Source organism: Corvus moneduloides, chromosome 6 (assembly GCF_009650955.1).
Source record: "Corvus moneduloides isolate bCorMon1 chromosome 6, bCorMon1.pri, whole genome shotgun sequence".
Classification (NCBI taxonomy): Eukaryota; Metazoa; Chordata; class Aves; order Passeriformes; family Corvidae; genus Corvus; species Corvus moneduloides.
The window spans coordinates 26,923,950-26,947,077 of NC_045481.1; the positions used below are offsets into that span (position 1 = coordinate 26,923,950).

At 35.1% G+C, this 23,128-nt stretch overlaps 1 protein-coding gene and 1 long non-coding RNA gene across 10 annotated transcripts in view; one reads left to right on the top strand and one right to left on the bottom strand.

Moving 5' to 3' along the window:
• The window catches only part of LOC116445892, a 95,383-nt gene extending 89,270 nt beyond the window's left edge, over window positions 1-6,113 (top strand). For all 6 annotated transcript variants that reach the window (XR_004240930.1, XR_004240927.1, XR_004240928.1 and 3 more), the window contains 4 exons: window positions 914-1,027; window positions 1,312-3,122; window positions 3,880-3,987; window positions 5,801-6,113. This is a non-coding gene — a long non-coding RNA (uncharacterized LOC116445892). The remainder of the gene's footprint in view (window positions 1-913; window positions 1,028-1,311; window positions 3,123-3,879; window positions 3,988-5,800) is intronic.
• Window positions 1-23,128, bottom strand: part of AKAP6 (A-kinase anchoring protein 6) — a 274,206-nt gene that overhangs the window by 43,851 nt on the left and 207,227 nt on the right. For all 4 annotated transcript variants that reach the window (XM_032113046.1, XM_032113047.1, XM_032113044.1 and 1 more), the window contains exons 10-11: window positions 9,383-9,529; window positions 5,744-5,968 (exon numbers count right to left, since the gene is read on the bottom strand). In XM_032113046.1, the coding sequence (XP_031968937.1) occupies window positions 5,744-5,968; window positions 9,383-9,529 (372 nt within the window). The remainder of the gene's footprint in view (window positions 1-5,743; window positions 5,969-9,382; window positions 9,530-23,128) is intronic.

The following is a 23,128-nucleotide window of genomic DNA, read 5'->3' on the forward strand; positions in this document are numbered from 1 at the left end:
CAGGTATTCTGAGGTACAGTACCTCTCCTCCATAGCCTAAATTTCAGGTTTTTTTGTTTTGGATGCCTAAACCAGAATGGATTAATTGCATCCCAAAAGTACTTGTCTCCCTTCCAATCACTAGGAAAAGAAACTCAGAGAAGATCTCTGCACTGTAGCAAGTCTGTTTTGACATGCCTCTACCTGTGCTGTTTGTGGGGAAATCATCTTGGTGTATCAGAAATAAGGGGACAGTACATAAAATAGACCTAAGAAGTAAGCAAAATATGAATTCATCGCCTAAAAATAGCCATTAGATTATTGTTTCTCCACCAAAGCATTCAGTATACTGCTGTATCTGAGCTCTGCTGAGCTCAGTTCTTCCTGTTACTTGAGAAACCTCCATCCCACACCCCAATCTGAGTCCAGAGCTCTTCTGTCTCTTTTTTTCCCTCAGCAAAGGGAGCAACTGTGGGGCAAAAAGGGTTTAGACAACTAGATATTGTTTAAGATTAATTTTGATGTTTTGATTAATCAGAAAGCAAGTAATGTAAAAACCAGAGAATTTATGGTTCAGGATTCACAGCCCAAACGAGATGACAGAATGACAGCTGCTATCTCAGCAGAGTATTTAGTCTTAAATGGGAACTCTATGTCATATCAGTGTTGCCTTAAATAGGGAGACCCTATTGAAACACAAAGTGAACTTTTTTTCAGTGAGTAATAAGTATATTAAATCAAAATTTGAGATACATTTGAGCATATTAATTATCTAAGTGCTCTCTGTTTATGTGTATTTGTATATATATAGTATTGTGTGTTGATATTTTAGTATATTAAATCAACTTAGAGCTATAAAACCATATATTGTATTAGGGCCAAAAAATATGTATGTAAAGCTGCTTGACTATAAAGATGTGGCTTCTCATTTCAGTGGTCCACGGAAGTGCTACTTTGGGATGGTGGGTCAGGAAACTGAGTCTGAATTTCTTCAAATCTTTGTAAGAGGCATCAGGATACATTCAGCTTCGGAATCCTACCTGATTTTGTAAGATTTAATACTGTATGCTAAGGCTTAATTTCTGCTTGCTAAAATTTAATCCAAACAAAATCTGGGTAAAAAATTCTTCATCTGTGAAAAGTTTTAGGTCTCTGAAGTCACACACCTTTTGAGAAATTTATTAAAACTATTATAACCTTTTTTTTTAAATATAATCATAGAGGTGTGAAAAGGATTAAATCCAGCTTGACTTATTTTGGACTTTCTATGGGAAACTGTTTTGCATACTTTTGTTACATGCATATTGAAATTCTGTAATTCTTTGATTGCAGATCTGCCAAGAACATCATTCCAAAACCTGTAAAGGATCCAAAATGCAGCAGTGAAAGCAATTTCTGGCACTTGTGGGAACAGCCAGCATTTTTTCCAATTTCTGTGTCTCCAAACCTTTATACAAAACTAATAGTTTTACTTCATTTTGGCCATAATCTTAAATGCTCCCAAACTCACTTGTGTTTTATTTGATTGAAGCATGTTTAACTGATTTTTTAGTTTGGAATGCAGTGCTGTCTCCTCTACAAACTTTTCACTAAAAATAAAAAGCATATAAGACATATTGACTATTAATTACCAATGCAACCTATATTATTTAATCAGAAATTTCAGTTGCCTTAGGCACTGGAGAAAGAAGAGATGCTGCTGAGAAATACGTTATTTTGTAAATGACACTACATCATCTGGTATGCTGAACTCATAAACGTAGTGGAAGATGAACTTATACTTCTGAGTGGGTCTAGTCATTAGAAATAGTTACAAGCATCACATAATTTACACTGTTTATAAGGCAAGCAGAAATGGCTACAAATATACTAGCTATAGAATTCAACAAACCCTTGACTTTTAGAAATTTTAAATGAGAAGAAATTTTCAACATGTTTTGTATGATTAAGTAGTCTGATTTCTTTAAAGGATGTATTGACTAAAGTCAATTGAAACCACAAGCTCTCAGTACTGCTGAAAACCAGGACTATTTTAGTTAAAGACACAAATGAAGATTTAGGAGACAGGTATGACTATATATAGCATGTTGACTATTGCTTCAAATAAAACCAGATGAGAAAATGACATGAAATGCAACATTATTTTTGCCAAGCACAGTTTAGCAGAAAATCTCTGCTAAAATCCTGTTCTGAACAGGAAAATCTTGTTCCCCATCCAAGTTTGGAAGGGAAAGAGAACAGGTTCCTTTATAAATCTTGCTACTGAAAACACTAGAGGCTTTCCCAGTTGTACATGATTGAGAAGGGATTCTGAGACAGACAGGTACTCACAAGTCTAAGCTTATTCTTGAGTAGCTGGTCTGTGAGCCAAAGCCAAAACAACTTTTTGAGGCTGATCATTTCTCTATATAATACACTTAAAGTCTTACGTTTTATTGCAAGTGACAGAAATATATAACTAATTATTTAGGCTCCCTTGCTGCTTTTGGAGGGCACTTTGCAGAGAAAAAAGCATGCTTTTTGAAGTTCCAGACACATAAAAGAAATGTGGCAGACCACTTCTACTGACAAGCTAACAGACACATAAATTTCTGGCTAGACCTTACTCAAATGAAACTTACTAAAACTTTCATGAAAGAATGCAAACTCTTTTTATTGTTGGTTCTCATTCTTTACAGCTCCAAATCTCTCCTGACCCACAAAATAGCTATACATTGTTAGTTTAGGAAATCAGTTGTGCCAATTATTAGTCTCATTATATCTGGTATTTCAGGGGCTAGAACTATGTGTTTACCTGAGAATCTTGTGTTTAATTTAAAAAGTAAGATTCTGGTTCTGGCGCTCGTTGTTTTCTGTGAAAAGCTAGAAAACATGAACTCAAGGGACTTAAAGAGGAATAAAAAGCATAAATAAATAAAATAAACATATGTTTGTAGCTATGATGATCTCAAGAATTAGAAGTCCTTTTTTTTTAATTTTCTTCGTCCACATTTTGTGTTGCAACAGAAGAAATAACAGGAGTAAGACACCCAGGCTTCCCCCTCTACAGCTCAGCAACTTGTGTTCATTCCTTCACCCTTGAAGCTGAGGTTAGGCCACACTTGACTTTCTGTGAAAACCCTGAAAAGTCATCTAATCTCCAGGTATTTTATTTCCCTCATTTCTAAAATGGGGACAATGGTAAAAATACCTACCTTAAAGGTTTAGTGGGGCTTAGTTCAGTAATGTTTGTACAGCATGTACAGCTCCTTGACTGGACAGTATTACAGAAATTCTAAGTATTATTATTACACAGGAGTATTCCAAAAGAAAAGAAATGCAGTAGCGAATTCTTTAATAAAAATAACACTCAGTTTAATATGGCATGATTTTCTATAAAAGAAAACAAAGAAGTCAAAATAGTATCCTACTAGTGGATTTAACAACTACTCCTCCCACCACATTGCTCTCATCTTGGGTCCCAGCTGCATGTGAACTATACATTTGATTCATCCTCCAATTGCACAATGGAAGGAAAACACCTCAAAAGTGGAATAACTGTTTTTCCTAAGGCATAAGTGTAATTTAAAGTATAACATTATGGAATGAAAATCAAGGGTATTGCTGAGTTTATTTTATTAAAAATGTTTCCTTGTGTACAGTGGCTGCATGTATAATTGGGATGGTGCATCACAGTAAATTTCCATTAAGAAACAATGATTCACTTACCAAGTGAAAGCAGTAATAAGGTTAAACTCTTAAGTAAAGTGGAAAGTAAGTCAAACTAAACCCCAGCAGGTTTTCTACTAGTGGCATAGCTAATGTTTTTGAAAATGTTCTAAATGTTCTTTCTCAAATATATGTATTATACATTGCAGTATTGTTAATTATATCCATTTTCTCTTTTATACACTTCCCCAGGAGATCAGTGAAGAATGGAAAACTTACTTATAGTGGATTTCAGATTTAATGAGACAAAGATGGTTCAATATATATGACAAAATGATGTGCTCTCACCATATTTGATAGGTAATTATTTTTTATACTTTAATGGCTACCATTTTGAAAATAATTAATATATTATTTGTGTAATTAATAATCAACTGAGTAGGGAAATACTCTGGCTACATCATGGTGGGTGGTACTATCTTGTTTAACATCTCTAGAGCTTTTGGCATGACATCTTTTATATATGTATTAAAAGATTTAATTTGAGAGATTTATGCAATACATAAGATTGGTATGGTATTTCTGTGTGTGGTGTGTGTGTATATATATATATGTAAATTTAGATTTTAAAAAAGCTTGCCTGAAATTAGGCTTTTAAATACATAGTTCTGCACTTAAATAAATGCCATAATTTTCCACAGAAATAAAAATATCCAGCATTTCCTATGGAAAACATGCATCTATTGCTGTGAAGTTCTGCAGATCTATCAGCAGTCCTTCCTAATCACTAGCTTTGAAGTTTTCTGATAGATCAAACAGAATCATCATTACTTTTTTCCCCCATTAGCAGAAGACTGCAAACCATTAAAAAAATAGTATTGATGTCATAAGAAAACTTAAAATTGCTTTCAAATGGACAAGCTCAGGAACCTGAAAACCACTGACATTATCTACATTGACACACCATTCTCATGATTGGAGAATGAAGAGTTAAGGAATGACTACATGGGAGGAAAGTAAATTTTCTGCTGTTGTTTTCTTGAGCACTTGTACAAAAAAAAGTATGTTTAGAAGTGTTCACAACTTTGAGGTGTGTATTTAAGAAATTGTCCATCACCTTGAGAGTGCTATTGCCCCAGACACCCTGGTGTACTAGCAGAATAGAAAAAACCTCTTTATCCCTAAAGCTCAACAATGACTTTTGATTCCTTTCTTATTCTTTGGTCAAAGATCACCTGCAGAGTAAACTGACCCATAATGATGACTCAGGTGAGGGTTCATTTAGAAACTATGAACAGAAGAAAATTGCACATTTCTACCAGGTCTGTTTGCTAAACTAGCCCTCTTTCCTGAATAGTACCACTGCTAATGGGGAATGGAACAAAACATGTAACCTCCACTAAGTCAGTTGCAAAGCTGAACACTGGCCTTCAGCTGAAAGAGCTTTTCATCTGAATAAAGCATTGTGACTACAATCTTTTTCCCTCCTTTCTATAAATCTTCAGACTTAGGCTTAGGATGTGGCCTAGATTAATGCAAATCTCTGAGTGTATATGTCTTTTCCACATATCTAGTCACCACAACCTTGAATGCTTTCTCATGTATGCTAAATTTATCTCACTGTAATTGTCACCTCAGATAGGCTGCTCTTGACTCATATGTGCAGAGATATAGGTTATTAAACTGATGATCACACAAGACCTTAATTACCTGATGCCGAGAGTGAAATTCAGTGAAGATTTTGTGACAAAATTCAGCTGCTTTTTTTTTGCCCCTCCCCATTTCAGGGGGGTTGGAAACAGATCATCTTTAGGGTCTCCTCCAAGCCAAACCATTCCATGATTCTATGTTTTACAGTGAGGTAGAAGGAAAGAATACTATTTCTTTTGCAATTCTGGTGCAATTAGCCCTCTAAAGCTCTCTTTTGCAAAAATGTTTACAAAATCAATATTATTGTAAGGATTCAGTAAAATAAACATGAATGAACACATAAATGAAGATGAAAACATATCATTAAATATATACATGCATTGCATTATGTGATGTATAAGATAAATATTTTATCCCACCATAAAGAAGTTTCTCTACAAAAGCTATGATTGGTTTTTTTTATTACCTTAAAATATTGCAGTTGTTTCTCAGCATTCATTGTTCCTTCATTTTCTTGTCTCAGACAGGAATTGAAGATGAAAAGCTCTGTATCTCTCAGCCACCCTTTCAGCTCTTTGATCCTGACCTCCAGCTGCCTTACCAGGCTGCCGCTTTCAGGCGAGAGCAGGTCACGTGGACCTAACCCACTGTGCCCTACCATTGTGTCTTGGATCTTCTCTCCTAGGGTTTTCTAATGCATCAGATAAAAAAAACATAGATTAGTCTTATGTACCAAAACATATATGGGTTAATGTGCAACAAGAAGAATCTGTTAAATGACTAGAGATGTGGTTTTTTTAATAATTATGACTAATATCAATCAGTTTCATTCTTTGTGTCCTTGTTTCAATCAATTTCATTTTTTGTACCCTTGTTTCTCACTTATGCTGTTCTCTCTGGGTCACTGACTTTGCTAGAAGGATTATAAATCAGTGTTTACCAAGAGCAATTAAGGACAGAGGAGACAAAACGCTTCATAACTTTGTAAACTAGTTACTCTACAGAATTTGTCTGTGGCTTTAGAAACTTATGACCATAAGAGTTACAGGTTTCTAGGCAGCAACAGAAAATATGACAATCACTGAGTTCACCAGACTCCTATCCAAGGTACCATCTAAATTTTTTGGCAAAACACTGAGATATTTTTTGTGGTATGAACTGTCAGGTCATAATTTCCAAACATGTAGCCCTGAGGCTGTATAGAGGAGCAGTTAGGTCACAAAACAGATGGTTTGTTGTTAAAAGTGGATGAACTCATTCAGACACCAAAAATCCTCACTGTTGCTGAACATAAGGCAAATTTTTAAGGCAACCAAATTCAAATTTCAGTTCTCCATGTTAAGCATCCACTTTAAAATAATGGACCCCAGTAAACCTTCACCTCTTATTGCTAATGAAACTAATTTACTATAGCTTTTCAAATTAGTATTTCTAATAACAGAATCACTGAATTACCTTTTGATAGTGGACGCTGGGTGCTTAATGAGTATTCTGAAGAGGCCAGGGATAGAAAGCTACCTTCCTTTTCAGTGTTTTGAAAGGCAATCCTTTAACATCACAAGGGAGATGTGCTGTTGCCTGCTTCTTCTATGCCAAGCAGTATTTTATCTGACCTATAAGAGGCTGTCAGGCTGACACTTATTATAAGCACTAGATCTGTGTTACTGATTGTAGAATATTGAATATACACTGACACTCACATCCAATAACCTTTTAAACTGATAATTAGTGGTGGTTAATTGTTGTAACATGAAGATACAGTTTTTAGGTGACCCAGTATGTCTGTCTATTGAAAGTGCATGCCATAGAAAGTTACTGGAATATAATTTATAACAATGAAATTAGCTTCCAAAAATAAGCTTTAAAACACAAATAAAATTAGAGCAACAGATAATTATCTGCTATGTGGCATTCTGTAAATCACGTCTTTAGGAGATCATAACTGAAAAACATGCTTTCCTGGCAACACCCTTCTATTTTCATGGTGCAAATATTGATAATTTGAAGACCCTCAGTGGAATCCAGCACCAGCTATTGTTTTTATGCTGTAACAAAAGTAGCAGCAGGAGGTGAAATCAATGCCCTTGGAGGGTAGGGTCACAAAAAAGAATTTATTGCCACTTTTTTGTTCTGGAACAGTTTGCAATCATAAATTCTTCATAAACAGAATACTTCAGAGAATGGTCCGTCTTCATAAATATACGACAGAGGACATCAATTTCATTTAATTCACAATTTGTGTCAGCACAGCAGATGCCAATGCCTGCCTTGATAGGGTTGTTTAATATGCAATTGAGACAGAGTAATATTCAGCACAGGGGACAAAATTTCACAGATTAAACTGTACGCACCACTGACATTTCATTCTAATGTATTTCCATTCCACAGTGTTCACCTTAGATGAAAGTAATATTAAAAACCATATCCCTCTATTTTGCCATTGTTAGAAGTTAAAATCCTTGTCTTTAATTTTTTTCATGCCAATTAAAATGTAATCATGCCAATTAAAACAGTATGTCTAGTGCTGTTAGTTTCTGCAGAGGTTTTTATTAAATTAAACAAAACTCTATCAAACTCTTATTATTATCCATAAAACTGCATTTAAACGAAAAAATGTAATAGTTTTATTTTTCTGTAAATGTTGAAATTAATGGCAAATCTTAATCTGGAGGTATATTTTGATTTTAGCATACTGAGAAGCAAAAGGCTTCAAAATTTTTAAAGACTTTTTTTCTAGATTTTTAGAATTATGATCTTATTTCATAGTTTTAAATCCTACCAGTTTTAATCAGTGCCACAGAATTAAGCTGATTGTATACACTGAAATTCATAAATTTAAGGCTTACATCTGAAATTATTTTAAAAATAAAAGTTGTCATGATCAGATGTAAAAGACTGGCTTAATAAGTCCTTTTTTTATCAGTAAATTTATTAATGATCAAACAAGTTCAAAATGCTTATGGTGATGCTGCAGATTAAAAGTAATAAGATCACTGGTCATAAGGCAAATTTTAATATTTTCTGACAATTTGCACATTTAGAGAATCAAGTGATTAGAAGCAACTGTGCTTAACTAAAAAAGCCCCACCCTCTGAAATGGCTAATGCATTACCACATAACCTAAAGTGACACAAGTCAGTATTTAAAATGCTGTTGGCAGGTTGCATGTATAGCTTACTCATAATACATTAGAAATATTTTTTAAACTAGGATAATAACATGCAAAATTATGCAATGTAACTGTATTCCTAATATCACACATCTATAATTAATCATTTAAAGTAATTTATAAATTTATCTTACCCTTGATTTGAAGTGAAGGCAATTAAGGAGAGAAGTGGATGGAAAAATATATAGTTTGACCTCTCTCTCTCTCTCTCAGCTGTTTTACAACAATAGGACAATAGTGTCTCCTGCACAGTGCCATCACCGGTCTCTGGGTAACAGAATCCCTATATTGCTTTTTTTGCCAGATTCTTGTATCTCACTCTTTGGCTGAGACCCAGCCCATCATAGCGTGAAATGAATTACATGAAACTTTTTTGGCTTTTGTCAAAAGTGAGATGAATACAGCAGCATGAAACGTATCCTGGCTGTATTTTCAGCTTCAGGTATGCAGATTTGTACTGAATCTGTATATTTGTTTTTGAGCCATCAGTGTGACCTGAAATATGCAGTGACAACCCCACTTTTCATCTTAAAGGTATAGTAAATAGTTAAACAGTAGATGTCTCTAACATGTACCTTCAGAATAAATTCTATTAACATTCACTCAAGCATGACAGTCAGTGTATATCAGATATACTGCATTATAGTTGACTTGGTGCATACCCGTAATACATGGCATATTTTACTTACATTTTTTATGTATTAAAGAACTAAAATTATTAAAGTCAGACAGGAGACAAGCATGGAATAAAAAAAATCAGCACAAGAGGAAAAGGCTATGGAGTTTTTATAATAGAATGAGTAGCTTCTTTGAAACGTACGTGGTGGATTGAAAGAGAGAGATATTTGTGCTCCAAATTAGAAATCAAACAGACAGTGTACTTCAACACACAAAAATGTACACATAACCCACAAACAGTAATAAAAATGCAAATACCCCAAGCAGTTCCCATTTTTCATTAATTGAATCCACTTTTTCAAGGAGATCGTTTGGTAGTAAAACACCACTTTTCTTCAGAGCTTCAACCTTACTAAGCAGTTCCATCTTTTTCGGGTGCCTGATTGACATTTCTACATTGTATCTCTAAAATGAAAAGAAATATATGTTGTTAGCTGCTGTAGAGAATCTTCTCCATAAAAAAAAAAAATTTTAATTGTATGTGCCTGGTTATGATCATGCTCCATCTAACATTTTCTAATTCTACTTTTTTTAAGCACACAACCTTCTCATTATATCATAAGAGATTTAGGTACCAAGCATGTCGACTTCTGGGTGACACATCTATTCAGGCAGTTATCAACTGATTACAGATAGTAATATTCAGTCTCTCACAATATTCACCTGTACAACAGTATTCACTAACACTCTCCCATCTGAATCTCAATCTACCTTTGTCTCATTCAGGTTAGTGGTATCTTATTTTTAAAATATGCTACTTCAGCAAATAACACTGAGGTTCTTCATGGGAAACAAACCAAAATGAAACAAAAAACCCCGAGGAAATAATTTCATACTTATGTTTCCTCTAGAGTTTATTTATTCTCTCTCTCATTGTGGTTTCTGTGTCATACATGGGCCTGAAAATGTGAGAAGTTTGACCTTCGAAAAACAAGTAGACATAGCTCCCTTAAAACACAATACCAGTAACTTGATTTTTATTGCATCAACCAACAGGAGCAGTGAACTGGCCCACAAATGAGAACAGACACAATGTTAATACAGTCCAATAGTTTCTTCAAGTTGAAAATACCTTCTATTTCATGCACTGTTATTTATTGTTAAAAAAGAAAAAAAGGACAGAGAAAACAGGTATAAAACTGGAAGCTTCTTTCAGAAATTCTTTCATAGGACTTTCTAAATATTTAGGTCTATATTATTTATATAGTCTGTAGAAATGTATTCTAATCTACAGACACATTGGCAAATAAGTATTTTTTTTAAAAATGTATTATCTGAAAACTTGAATTAACTATTAAATATAATAGTTACTATAGTGGTTAATTATGTTTTCATAGTTGATATAGTAAATTAAAAAAAATAAATTAACACACAGGCACCCACATATACATACCCTCCATATAGTTAAGCTAATTAAGTATGAAAAGACTTATTGAGATGGAACTTCTGATATGGCCAAAAAAGTGCTTTTTACTTAAAGAGGAGAGTTTAGCACATATTCTCGCAAAGGTGTTTACAAAACATACATAAATTATGCAAACCTATTAGAGAATTGCTTCCTAAACATTAAGCTTTCTTTGCTTCAAATTCACCCAAGAAAACTGCTATTACAGCTCATACTGAAAATGTTAATAACTGGGCTAAATACAAAAATTAAACTGGAATAAGGAATGTTTAAAACATGGGTTCCTTTGCCAGATCCAAGAGCATGCTCTGTAGGAAAACAAAGCAAAAATACAATTGCAGACAGCTTAAAGAAAATAATAAAGGTGTGAAATCACTGTTTCAGCTAACAGGTTCTCAGCATTTCCATGCATATGTTTGCATATTGTTAGTTTCATATTTTAATCTCTCATTTACACAACACATGCACATCATTTGTATTATGTAAACTTCAGCAAATATTAGTCATTTGTAGATCATAGAGCAAATGTTTTAAATGAGGTGATTTAAACCATTTCTCATTATTAATGAACACTGATCAGGTGTCTGCGTATCCAAAATTGCATGAATATGCATGGTAAAACCCAAGGAATTGTTTATCAAGAACTTGCCTTTTGACACTCGGTGTGCTGTGGCTGAGGTTTGAGACATGTACAACCATAGGCAATACCTACCAGGTTGGGCATTAGGGCTGGACCTGCCAAGAGGCAACACCATTTTATTCAACTGATGTGTTCAACAAGTATGATTCCTGGTCCTGTTTTATTGCCTTCTCGGCTAGAATGGCTGCTGGAGGAGATTACAATCTTCTTTATGTAATCTGATTTCTATTTAAAGATGATATAGCCGAAAAGGATTTGCATAATTATTTCCATAAGTACATGTAATATCAAAGGGAATCCAGAGTCCAATTTGCTAGGCACTGAAATCCAGTATGCGCAACTCCCTTTCTTTTGTCAAGTGAATTAATAGACTGAGGGAGTCCTCTAGCTGTGTGTCACTGGTGCAGGCACAGCTAGTTAGTGCTCATCACCTGCTCTAGGCTGGCACTTGCTGCTGCCTGGGCTGGGGCTGGGGATGCTCCTGGGCAGTGCAGGACTGATGAAACAAAATACACTGCATGTTTCATAACTAAAATGCTCTTGTTAACTTAGAAACAGAAGTAATTTCATTTAATTTTGGACTAGATAAAATAATTCAGTGCTGCATAATCCAAACAGTGTGACAGATGTTATAAAAGGTTATTACATTAAAAACTAAATAAGCTAGATTTTATGTACGTGCTTTGTCACCATGTAACCTACTGTATAAACAAGCATGATGAAAGTGCTGATTGATAGAAAACGCATTATACAGTAACAGTAAAAGATGAGAGAATTCAGTTGATTATCAGATGTGTTGGTATATGACTGAGAGTCAGAATTGTTTCACTCCTGGATATTTAAAATGCAGTGCATATTTTAAGTTAAGGGAAGAGTTTAATGTACAGGAGGTACAGTTTGAGAACTGATAGCACAAGATGCTATTGTTAATGCTATTTTTTAATCCATTAAACACCTACACCCTGAGCAGTTGCATGGAAAAATTAGCTACCAGCTCTATCAGTGCTGCACAACCCTGGTCTGGTAGGACTACTTAATCCTGTGGTGAGAAGATAATTTAATCTGATTCATTCTTTCCTCAGCTTTAAGTGAGCAAAGACTGCTCCATTGTGACAGTCTGTGGATGTTATGATATAGATTCCTGTTTAATAGCCAAAAATGAGATTAAGGAAGTTAAGGTCACAGGTTTCTTGCAATAGCCACAATAATAAATACATGGGTAATATTTAATTTCCCACAACACCTGTCATATAAACTGGGAAAAAAACCCCAAACAACAACATACTGGAAAAACCGCAAAATATTTACGGCATGATTAGCTGTGTGCATGTGTGCCTGGTTTTGTGTTCCCAAGGCCACTCAAAAGAAATCGAAAACATTGTTATGTAAGTTAAAGGATTTGGCCTTTTATTCCTTCTCTCTCAATACAATCAATATTTCTCAAAAGACAAAGAAAGGAATTAAAATAAATGCAGTAGCATTTATCCATTAATAAGTTCGGCAAAAATATTGAAGCCAAAGAAGTTGAATTCCAAAACAAAGCAAGTTAAAACCTTACTTCCCCTGATAAAAACATTCTAAGAAATCCAGGCAGGCTGATTGAGACATATTTTTTGACACTTTATACTAAACTGCGCCTTTTCTTTTTTTTCTTTTTTCTTTTTTTTCCTTAAAAAAATTATATAAAACATTTTTCGTGTGAAAAATCACACCCGAAATTTCTGTCCAAATGGAGACTGGAACAATGCCTTGTAACAGTGTTAATTGTCACCATGGAAACCAGAAGAATAAGCCATTTTGAAACTGGTATAGAAGGCACACATTGAGCAACTCAAGCATTTTTCAGTCTCCCTCAGTGTTAAGGAACAAGATGCCTAGTCACTGAGAGGTCAGAGAAAGAAATCATCATGAAAGGTTTGTAGATGTGCACTGTCTGGTAAACAATAAAAAAATCTGTACACAGTTAACAACTCTGTAAGACTGTGCACTGCATGTTTCAGAAAGAGAAACACCACAAAAAGATGATCAGGAGATCAGCAGATTCCACCCCTTGAGCAAAACATTAGGGCAATATTATGCGAACCTTGCCCCTAAAGCTCCCTGGGAATTCTGTTGTTGTAATAAAACTTCAGAAGAGAAAAGAAAAAAAAAAGCCTGCATGATGGAATTCAAAATAATGCTCTAAAAGCACACAGAGAGATTAAGACATCCATTGTAAGACTTTTGTATGGTGCTTCTGTTGGTTATAGTGAAAAGAGACCAGACATACTGAACACACAGTGGAGCTATGGCTACGAAGTACAGAAGAATTAAGCCAATGAACTTTCTCCATTACTGGAATAAGGGTGTGCTCTTTGTAGATGTTCAGCATTCCATCATTCACAGGCTACCAAAGTATCTTCAGTCAGATGGCACCGTAGGATATACAACCGAGATCGGAATGGAGTGAGCTGCAACCTTAGTTTTACCTGCATTGAAATTCTAAACTTTAAATTTTGCCTTTTAGGGTGTTTTGACTGCAGCAGACACCAATAAGTACAGACACATACCCTCGGTGTCTGCATGTGCATGCACAGTCAGCAGTGGCTCACATTTGCAAAATATACTGCGTGCATAAAATTGAGTAAAGAATATTCTGCAAGCAAATTCACCAAATATGTAATAGATACATATATATAGATATATAGATATATATGCATATCTAGCAATATTTGTCCATCATCTCTTCACACACATTCTCACTTTGCTTTCTGGATAATGTTTGCACTCTTCATGCTAGGCTTCATGGTGGCCCCTTAGGAAGCCCATGCCTAATGCCATTCAGGGGTGAACAAAGAGTCTTTTTATTCCAAAGTCCAGGGTCCAAAGCTCAGCTGTATACAAGCAAAGTGAAGGAATCTGCTAGAGGCCAGCCTACCCTTCACAATAGCTCTTAATGCTTCTACCTTTTTGGCACTATCAGTGTGAAACATTTTAGAAACTGTCCAGAAGCTTGGTTATATTTCTTATGTTGTCAATAGCACTAGAACCTCTGGACAACATTCAAGATCTGGGCAGTGCAATCTGTCTAGATGAATAGCAGTTTCTGTTTCTTGCGAACTTCATGTATTTCTCTATTAGCAATTTATGGCAAATAATTGCACAGAGAAATTATAAAGACTCCTACAATTGTCCTTGTAAATTAATAATAGGCTTTCTTGATTGGGATAAATTTGCTGCTGAGCCTTTGGAAAAATTAAAAAGTGCAATGTCATTTAAAATTGCCAGAACTCACATAGCAAATTACATCTGAGGTTAAGAATCAGTTTTTCCTCTTCTAGTTTATTCCATTTGCATGATCTGGAAATCATATTACATTGGCTATGTATTGTTAATTGGACATAGATTGCATTATCTTTGATATAAATCAAACTACAAATATTAAAATGAATTGCAAATTCTGTAATAGAAGATCATAAAACAATCTTTTTTAAGTATCTCCCATTAATAATTTAATTCCAATTATATCACTCGGAAAACTCAAGAAGGAGAGTGCTAACTTATTTCCATTTGCCTTTTTCCCTCACAAATAAGCACAACAGCACAACATGTATTTGTGTGAGAGTGCATGTGCATATGGGTGCACGTCTATAAAACAAAACAAATCTTAGCACTTTTGTCTTAAAACCCTACAGACACCTTGGGGTTTTTTTGTTTCAGAAAGTAGCAAATGCAGATTACACTTCTGCTATGCATTTCCTTCTGTGGCAGCTTGAGAAATAAACACATTGAAAGAAATATTAAGCAACTTCATGAACTGAATTTTACCTGCATTAAAAAATTATGCAGTTGGTATCCATTGTTCTGCCTTTTTTTAAAGAAAAGTGATCCCAACACTTGAAATTTTACTATATATGTAATATCTTTTTGAAGACTTTGTGTGCCCTTTAATGAATTTATATTAAATATTTAATACTGTTTAGGGCATATCCACTACTACCAAAAACAGTTATATTCCCAGCAGTCCCACTGTTTCAGGCAGAGGGCTTGATTGATCCTCCTAGCCTGAATTGAGTAGAATGAAAAGAAGCAGTTGGAAAATAGCTGCAATCATTTAATGCAGATGACCTCTGACAGGCTCACAGCTCTTCTATCTGAACAGAAATTTGCATGGGGTCTCTGTGCAGAGGAACAATGTAACCTAAATGGTAGACAATCTTTATTCTAATGAAGTGGGTGTCAAGGTCAATGTAAAACTGCAATGATAAATGGTGCACCACTAGGCAAGAGAAGTTGCATAGGCATTGTAGTGCTTTCACATTAATTGAAGGCTGAAATGCACTGAGTGAAAGCACAAGACTCTCTTTTCACCATAATGTGTTAATGCACAAATGTTTAAATGTTTTATTCAAGCCCCTAGCCTGTTGGCACAAATCTTATTGCAAACAAAAATACAATAGTTGGCCAATAACCAGAAAAATAGAACTTTTTATTAGCTTGCCTTATTTCTTGAATCCCTAACAACTTCCACAATCTACTCAGAGTACCAAAAGAATAACAAGTCTCCAGACACCTAATGTAATTCACATGATCCTTTTTCTATTTAGGATATCTGTCTTTAATTAGTTCCAAACAAGCAAGCCTTTAGACAACTCTTCATTAGATACCATTCCCAATGAACTAACTGTGAGAAGAAAAGTCATGCTTCAATATTATTATTTCCTAGATTCCAAGTTTTCTTTTAGTATATAGTTAACATCTCCAGGTGCCTTTTGTTCTCTCAAAGAATTAGACCAGTAAAACTGGGTTTTGTAATGCAAAGAGTTGTGTGCTCAGAGTGGGGACTAAACTACAATCTGTTATTGTGGCTTTGTCAAAACTGCAATACAACTATAATTATAGTACTTCATCAGTCGATCAAGCAATTTGTGGAAGGCAGTACATTTTGTCTTATAAAAATGAGGAGGACAGTAAGCTGCTTTTTAAAATCCTGAGCTGCTTAAGCTTGTTAAGGGTATATTGTTTGCTAATACACTCATTAGCAGCCAGGCATTTTAACTTCATCAATTAAACAGGAAATGGTGTTGCACCATTAGTTTCACAAAATGCTAAAAAACAGATAGCAGTCTACAGTTAAGAATTTTAGAAAGTGTATTTTAACCTGCAAACTACATTATATATTTCAAACCACTTTTTATGCAGCAACATTTACATGGGGAGTGTGTGGGTCTGTCTGTCTGTGCATAAACGTAGGTGGTGAAAGCCCTGCAGATAGTTGCGAAGTTAATTATATATATACACACACACATACACCCACTTAAAATTTCCCAAGTCCCTTAAGGATTGCTGCTGAAGCACAACGTCATTTCTTGACACCGATGAACATTTACTCATCTGAGTAATCCCAAAGATGACAGAAGTTTATTCCTGTGAACGACTAACAGCTCTCCTGGATAACTAACAGGTTCAGAGTATGGATGACAATTTTTTAGTATTTACCAGCCTTTATAGTTTTAGGCTCTTCTGTGCAAATAGGTATTAACAGTATGATTAGAGATATTAGACAAGGAGCTATAGTTTGTTATTAAAGAGGATCTGCAGTGCTTTCAGTTTCTGGGGATCTGTGAGTGGCATATACTATACAACGCCATTTCTATTTTACAACTCGCCTGAGCAAGGGAATTTTCCATATGGAAATCAGTCTTCAGGATATTGCAATTCAGAGAATAAACTCCAGTGGGGGAGTGGGGGTGGGGGAGGGGAGAATTGTAGTGTAAGAAAAAAAAACCTCAACCCCAAAAAAAAACCCCCACGTTAGTGATGAAACTGTTTAAAAAACTGTACAGCTTCATCTGTGTGTGATTTGTCAGGTCTGAAGCTTTGACGTGCCCAAGGGGCAGACCCCAGCGGGGCGCAGGCTGCAGAGCTAAATAGCTGTGAAAGAAGTCTTAATGTAGGATGGAATTCAAACTAACCTTGACATGACCTCGGGAAAAATATGCAAAAAGTAAAATGAATGCACTCTGCAAGATACATCCTAATTTTGTGGCCGAGCTGGTTAGTTTCACAAACATAACTGGGACTTTAAAAGCAAAATAAAACACGAGGAAAAAGGGGAAACTTCGTAATTCAGAGTAAAAACTCAAGCATGGGGTGTTGCTGTGGAGGCATATGAATCATTTGGAAACAATCCAAATAAAAACCAACACCGAACAATATTGTTGTCAGCCTGTCTATTCAGGAAAATTGGTTTTTTAGGTTGAATATAAATGACACAAAGCCAAGATTACATCATTGCATTACAAAGTCTGTTGTGGCTTTTAGCCGAACAAGCCCCACGGATCTACTGGCCGATAGCAATAATTCAGTAAGAAGTTTTAAAGGCTTGGTTGTTTTGGGATTTTTTTTTTTTTTTAAAGATTCATTACTCTAAATATAGTGGAATTTTGTTCAAATATTGATTATTTAAATTTTTTATAACCACATCCCTGAGTTTGTTCTGCAAGCTTACTACTTTATACAAACAATAAAAATTTGAGTGGGTATATTAAGCCTTGATTTGGCTTTATTATGCATTTGGCCTGTCTTGCACAGTGTTCAGTTTAGCAGGAAGACATCCACCTTAATATAGCAGCCAAGAACTGGCTTATTCACTAGATATATGGAAACTGTAATTGAATGTCAACTTGCATTGAAATTCAATCCCACTGCCTTCAGAATGCAAATTTGTAGCAATACCAGTTATTTACTACACTATTAACCAGTTTTTAAATATAATTAAATTCTGAGAACACATAGCCAAAATACAGTTGTTTGAATTCATATGGCGAGGGGAATCCAGTACCAGGTACATAAGAGCCCACTAGACCCGAGATGGCCACTGATCTACAAATAAAGGTAAACCCTGGCAGACGATGTTAGAACATGGTGCACAGGTTATAGGTCAGTTCAGGTAAGGCCACAGAGTTGGTACACTTCATGTTTAACAACCTATCGATCTTGTAAACCATGTGTTTTACTGGGATCTTTGGCTGACTTATGAAGGAATTTCTGACATTGGTCTTGCATTGCTTGCAACAATGCTGTTGGTTTTGTGTTTGTTTTCACACTTTGCACCAGAGATGTGACTTCTGTTACAGACAAATACAGATGCAACAAATAGACTTATATGCCTTATATGTCTAATATGCTTAACATATTAGACATTGATTTAGCTAAGTTTACATTTATGTAGTTGCCTGGAGAATTGATACTAAATAAATAAAAAATGGTGCTCTTTAGAGATTAGTAGATACAATACTGCTGGGTTAATGCTCAGGTGTATTTTTTTGAGGGACAGAAAACTCCACAGAGTAAGGGAGATTCCAAAATACTGCTGTATTACTACAGTTAGTCCATTATTGAGTAGAAAATGTGTTTGAAGGTGGAGAAAATGTTCAGCCTGGAAACAAAAAGGTGTAGTTGCAGCTCCATACTTGGCTGGATATTCTTGAAATCTGATACAGATACACTTTTACATTTACATTTTTACAAAATAAAATACAACATTGTAAGATTATGGAGATTTTTTGAAGATATTCAAAGAAAATCATTTATAACCTGTTATTCTCTCTTCTGCTAAGCTATGCCTGCTGTTGCAGTATGCATGAAACATAAAATTGGAACTCCTCTACACAAAGATTTAATTCCAAATGCACCTACTATTGTCAGGTTGTGCTTTACAGGCATCAGTCTGTTTTGAAACGGATGTTCTTGTGCATTTATCTTTCACAGACTGGCTCTTCTGAAGTCCTTATTCCATTGTTACCCAGCTAGAATGCTAATGGTGATCAGTAATAGCCTTCCATGAGAGAAGCTTGGCTGAAAATCTACACATAAATTATTTGTTCTTCTAGCAACACTACTGGGATGTGTTTGGGGTAGAATATCTCTGGATCCTCATCTTCTTACCTGTTTGCTATACTTTTTCATGGCAGAAGAGGTTGCCCACTGGAAAAAGATCCAAATGGAAATTGAAGCTCCTTGGATCAACAGAGGCAGAACTCAGTCTCCACCAAGGAACATGTAATTCCACAAAGATAAGTACACCCACCACTTAGGGCACAGTGGCTTTAGTAATGCAAATAACTAGACCTTGTCAACTGTGAGAAAAGAAAGTCATCCCTGGCCTGTGACAATAGCCCTACAGTCTTTGCAGGCTGGTGAGCAACCTCAAGTCAAGATCAGAAAAACATTGCATCTAGCTTGTTCATACTCTAACTTCAGAACATGTGGATCTCGGTTCTCACTACCTGAAGTATCGAGTTACAACATGATTTTAAAAGTAATTGAACTTTTTCCTACACAACAGAACTTACACCTGCTTGACAGCCCATCTAGGGGCTGATTGGAAAGGGTGTTGACAGCAGATTTCTCAATTTGTCTTACAGTTATAATGAAAAATGTAGTTTTTATTTTAAATGTACATCCTGTACTGTATTAAATAAAGTGAAAGCTATAGTTTTTAAAATGTGCTATTTGATCTTTTTCTTATAATGTCCCTTGTGCTATGTCAAAGTTGGCACATGCAGCAGATCCACAAGGAGTGCTAAAATATCTTCACTATCTAAAACACTGGCACACAGTGCAATTCCTGTTACAGCAATATCATTACAGTGGTATCAAATCTAAAGCATGTTAAAAAGTAAGTCTTATAGCTAACTGCTTATGATCATCTGCAGAGAGCCATACTCTGAACCTTTCAAGAGACATAGCAAATAATAGCAATTCACTTTTCCAGTAAACATTATTAAAACAAAAAGAGAAATTTGACCCCCCCCCCTCAACATTATCAGTACTTACAGTGGACTAATCTCATTTTAGAAGAATTTTATAAGGTGTTAAGAACTCAGTATTTCTTTTTTAATATTACTCTAGGAAAAAACATAGTACTTTTATACAAAAGAAAAAATACTCTCAATTTCTAATGTCATTTTTATGATCAAATACAAACTGCTCTCAAGAGCAAATATATAATAGAACTGCTGACACAGCCTAAAGCATGGCTGTGTGAATGCTGCAGAAAAAGCTATTTCAGAAAACATTTTTAGCAATAGAAGTCCAACTTTGTTTAAACCTGAACTTTTTTTTTTTTTTACAATATCAAGTAATGTTAACAGCATGCTGAAAATGTTAAGGCTAAGTGTACAGTGTCAAAATAGACTAAATCTCTGTGAAAACTGGAAATTCAAGCTTTTTAAACATAATCCAGATGCTTGGCTTTTAATCATATTTCAAGAAAGAGGAAACTTATGCAATACAAAATTCATACATGCATATTTCATTAGTGCCTTTCCTATCACTGAATTAAAAATTTCTAACATATGTTTTCCTCGAACAGATAATGTTTTAAATTAGAAGAGCTGGCAAGAAGTTGTACACCTCCCAAATGTCATTGGATTATTTTAAATTAGAAGAAAATATTTCAGTTTTTATGTTATTAACAGCTTTGATAGCAAATGCTATAGCAATGATCATTTTTGGCCTTATCAATAGGAAGTTCAATAGTCCCTGAAACAAACTAAGCATAAAAAGATGACTGAGCAGCAAGAACTAAGAACTAGACTTCTTCAGAATATCTGAAGCTGATGACACTCTGACAGACCTGTGAGTATTTAACACAGATGCTTTCCATCTTCCTCACTGGTGATCAAAACAGCACAACTCTATGTTTCTTCAGCAAGAGCCAGACAATCTTGAAGGCGAAAGAACTTTTTCCAAGATATATTCTAGAATTCTAGAACATTAACAACACTATTTGCTGAATAATATGTAAAGGACTATATCAGTGGCCATCGTTCCTAAAAGCTAATATACATGATAAATTGTACGATCTTTTTTTAACCTCCAGAGTCTTAGAAAATTAGACTCTGAGTTCATTTATAAAAATTGAATTTCTGAATGTAATAATATTTTAATATTTTAAATAATTTAAGACAGACAAAACTGAAGCAATAAATATGAGAGGAACTATCACACATATAATGGGAAAATGGAAAAAGACAAAAAAATCCTGCTTCTGGCTACCTGCATGTGGCACTGGGCTTGTTCTTTAAGACCTCTGTACCTTCCAAGGAGCATGTGGAGTATGCTTATACACCATCAGAAAGAGAAATATGCCCCTGTTACACCGTGATGGAATGAAATGTGACTATGAACTTCAAGTCTGTGTAGAAATGTTGGAAACTAAACAATTCAGGACATGCTGAAAGCAATTCTCTCTTTATCCCTAACAGCAACTGTGCCTAGGAGAGATACTTTGCCTCTTTCAAATGACCACCAGCATGGGTGTGCCTAATGCAGCCTTTTACAGGCTCAAGCTTGCTATGCTCCAGTGAATTGCAGACTTGTAATGGACATGTGAGGTAGAGAAATATCATTTTCAATTTAAAATGAGAAACTGAGGCAGAGAGAGACTTCATGTACAGTCTCAGGGAAGATCTCTGATGTGGGAACACAAGTCTTTCAATAGTCACTTCACTATTCTGTCCAAGAGACTATGTTGTCTGAGGTCAGAACTACTTAACACTCTTTGTTTCACATTAGACTGAAAAAAAAATTAGCTATAGCACTTACGGTACATTTTAGTCACTGCAGAAAATACCTCAGCTCTACACACAAGAAATCTTACATTCTCAAAGATATTTAGGAACACTAATAGTTGCTCTTAAAAAAATACAAGAATGCAGTGACAGTGAACTCATTTTGTGACTGAACAACTATTGAGACAGAAACAAAAGAAATTTTCCCTCTGTTTCTTTCTATTTCCCTCACTTCAGGTGTCTGTTCTCAAAGATTTATGGTGCTGCTGTATGTGAACTCTGCTATTTGCTGGCACGATGGAAGCTGAAAGCTTCTTCTTATCTCTAATGGCATTCTGCCAAAATATTCTCTGACAAAACCCTGGTTGATTCACAGATCTGAAGTTCAAGAAATTTTCATAATCTAACCTCCCCACTTGTATAAAATGCACCCTAATCTTATCTTCTCTGCCTATATTAAGCTCCCAAATTTCTGGCTTGGAGAAAATCTTTTGTTATTGCATCTGTCCCTGACTTAAAGATACAAATAATGGTAAATTCAGGGAATTCCTTGGTAAAATGATAAACAACTAGCTTCTTTCACTGTTAGGAAATGCATGGCTCATTTTTAGGTTGAATATGTTTACTTTTAACTTCCAGCTCTTTTATCTTCTTATACCTTTGCCAATGGCTTGAATGTCTGTGAAAGCATGAAGTTACTACAGGAATCAAACATGAAAACAGATGACTTGCACTGATCTTGAGTTATGTCTGTTTGATGTTTCTGGGATTACAATTTATAGAACCAAAACGTAGAGAAGATTAACTATTTTTGCAGAGGCTAGTAAACTCAAATACACACATTTTGGAGATTTTTAAGGTGCTTGGTTCTTCCTAGGGTTGTCAGCAAGCAAATTTTTGATAACTGACCCTGATATAAATGAAAAACAATGGGTTTAGACTTAATTTGTGCTTATGGACAACATCGCCTGTACTTCCATTTTGGCTTTTACTTGTTGGACTCTCCCCATTCACTTAAAGATTGTTTGCTGCTGCTATTCATGCTGTAAAGGAGGATAGGGAGTAGGAGAAAAAAGAACATAGCAGCAGGTCAAGTTGATTATATCAATGAGAGTTTCACCCACAAGGTGAGTATTTTCTAATGTGCACTATCAACTGCTCTAGATTCACTTTGGAAATTGCAAAGTTGAACGTGAAGTGATCTTGACAGACCAGGGAATCTGCCCCTCTGTGTTTAGCACTTTGTAATGAGCTTCTCTGAAATCAGCACACAGCATAACACCTGCATATTAATAGAATCTCTCTTAAGGCAATTAAAAAAAAAGAGATTATTTCTGTAAAGATATTGCAACAAAACTGTAGAAATTGATTTCAGAAAAAGAACACCACAAGTTCATGTC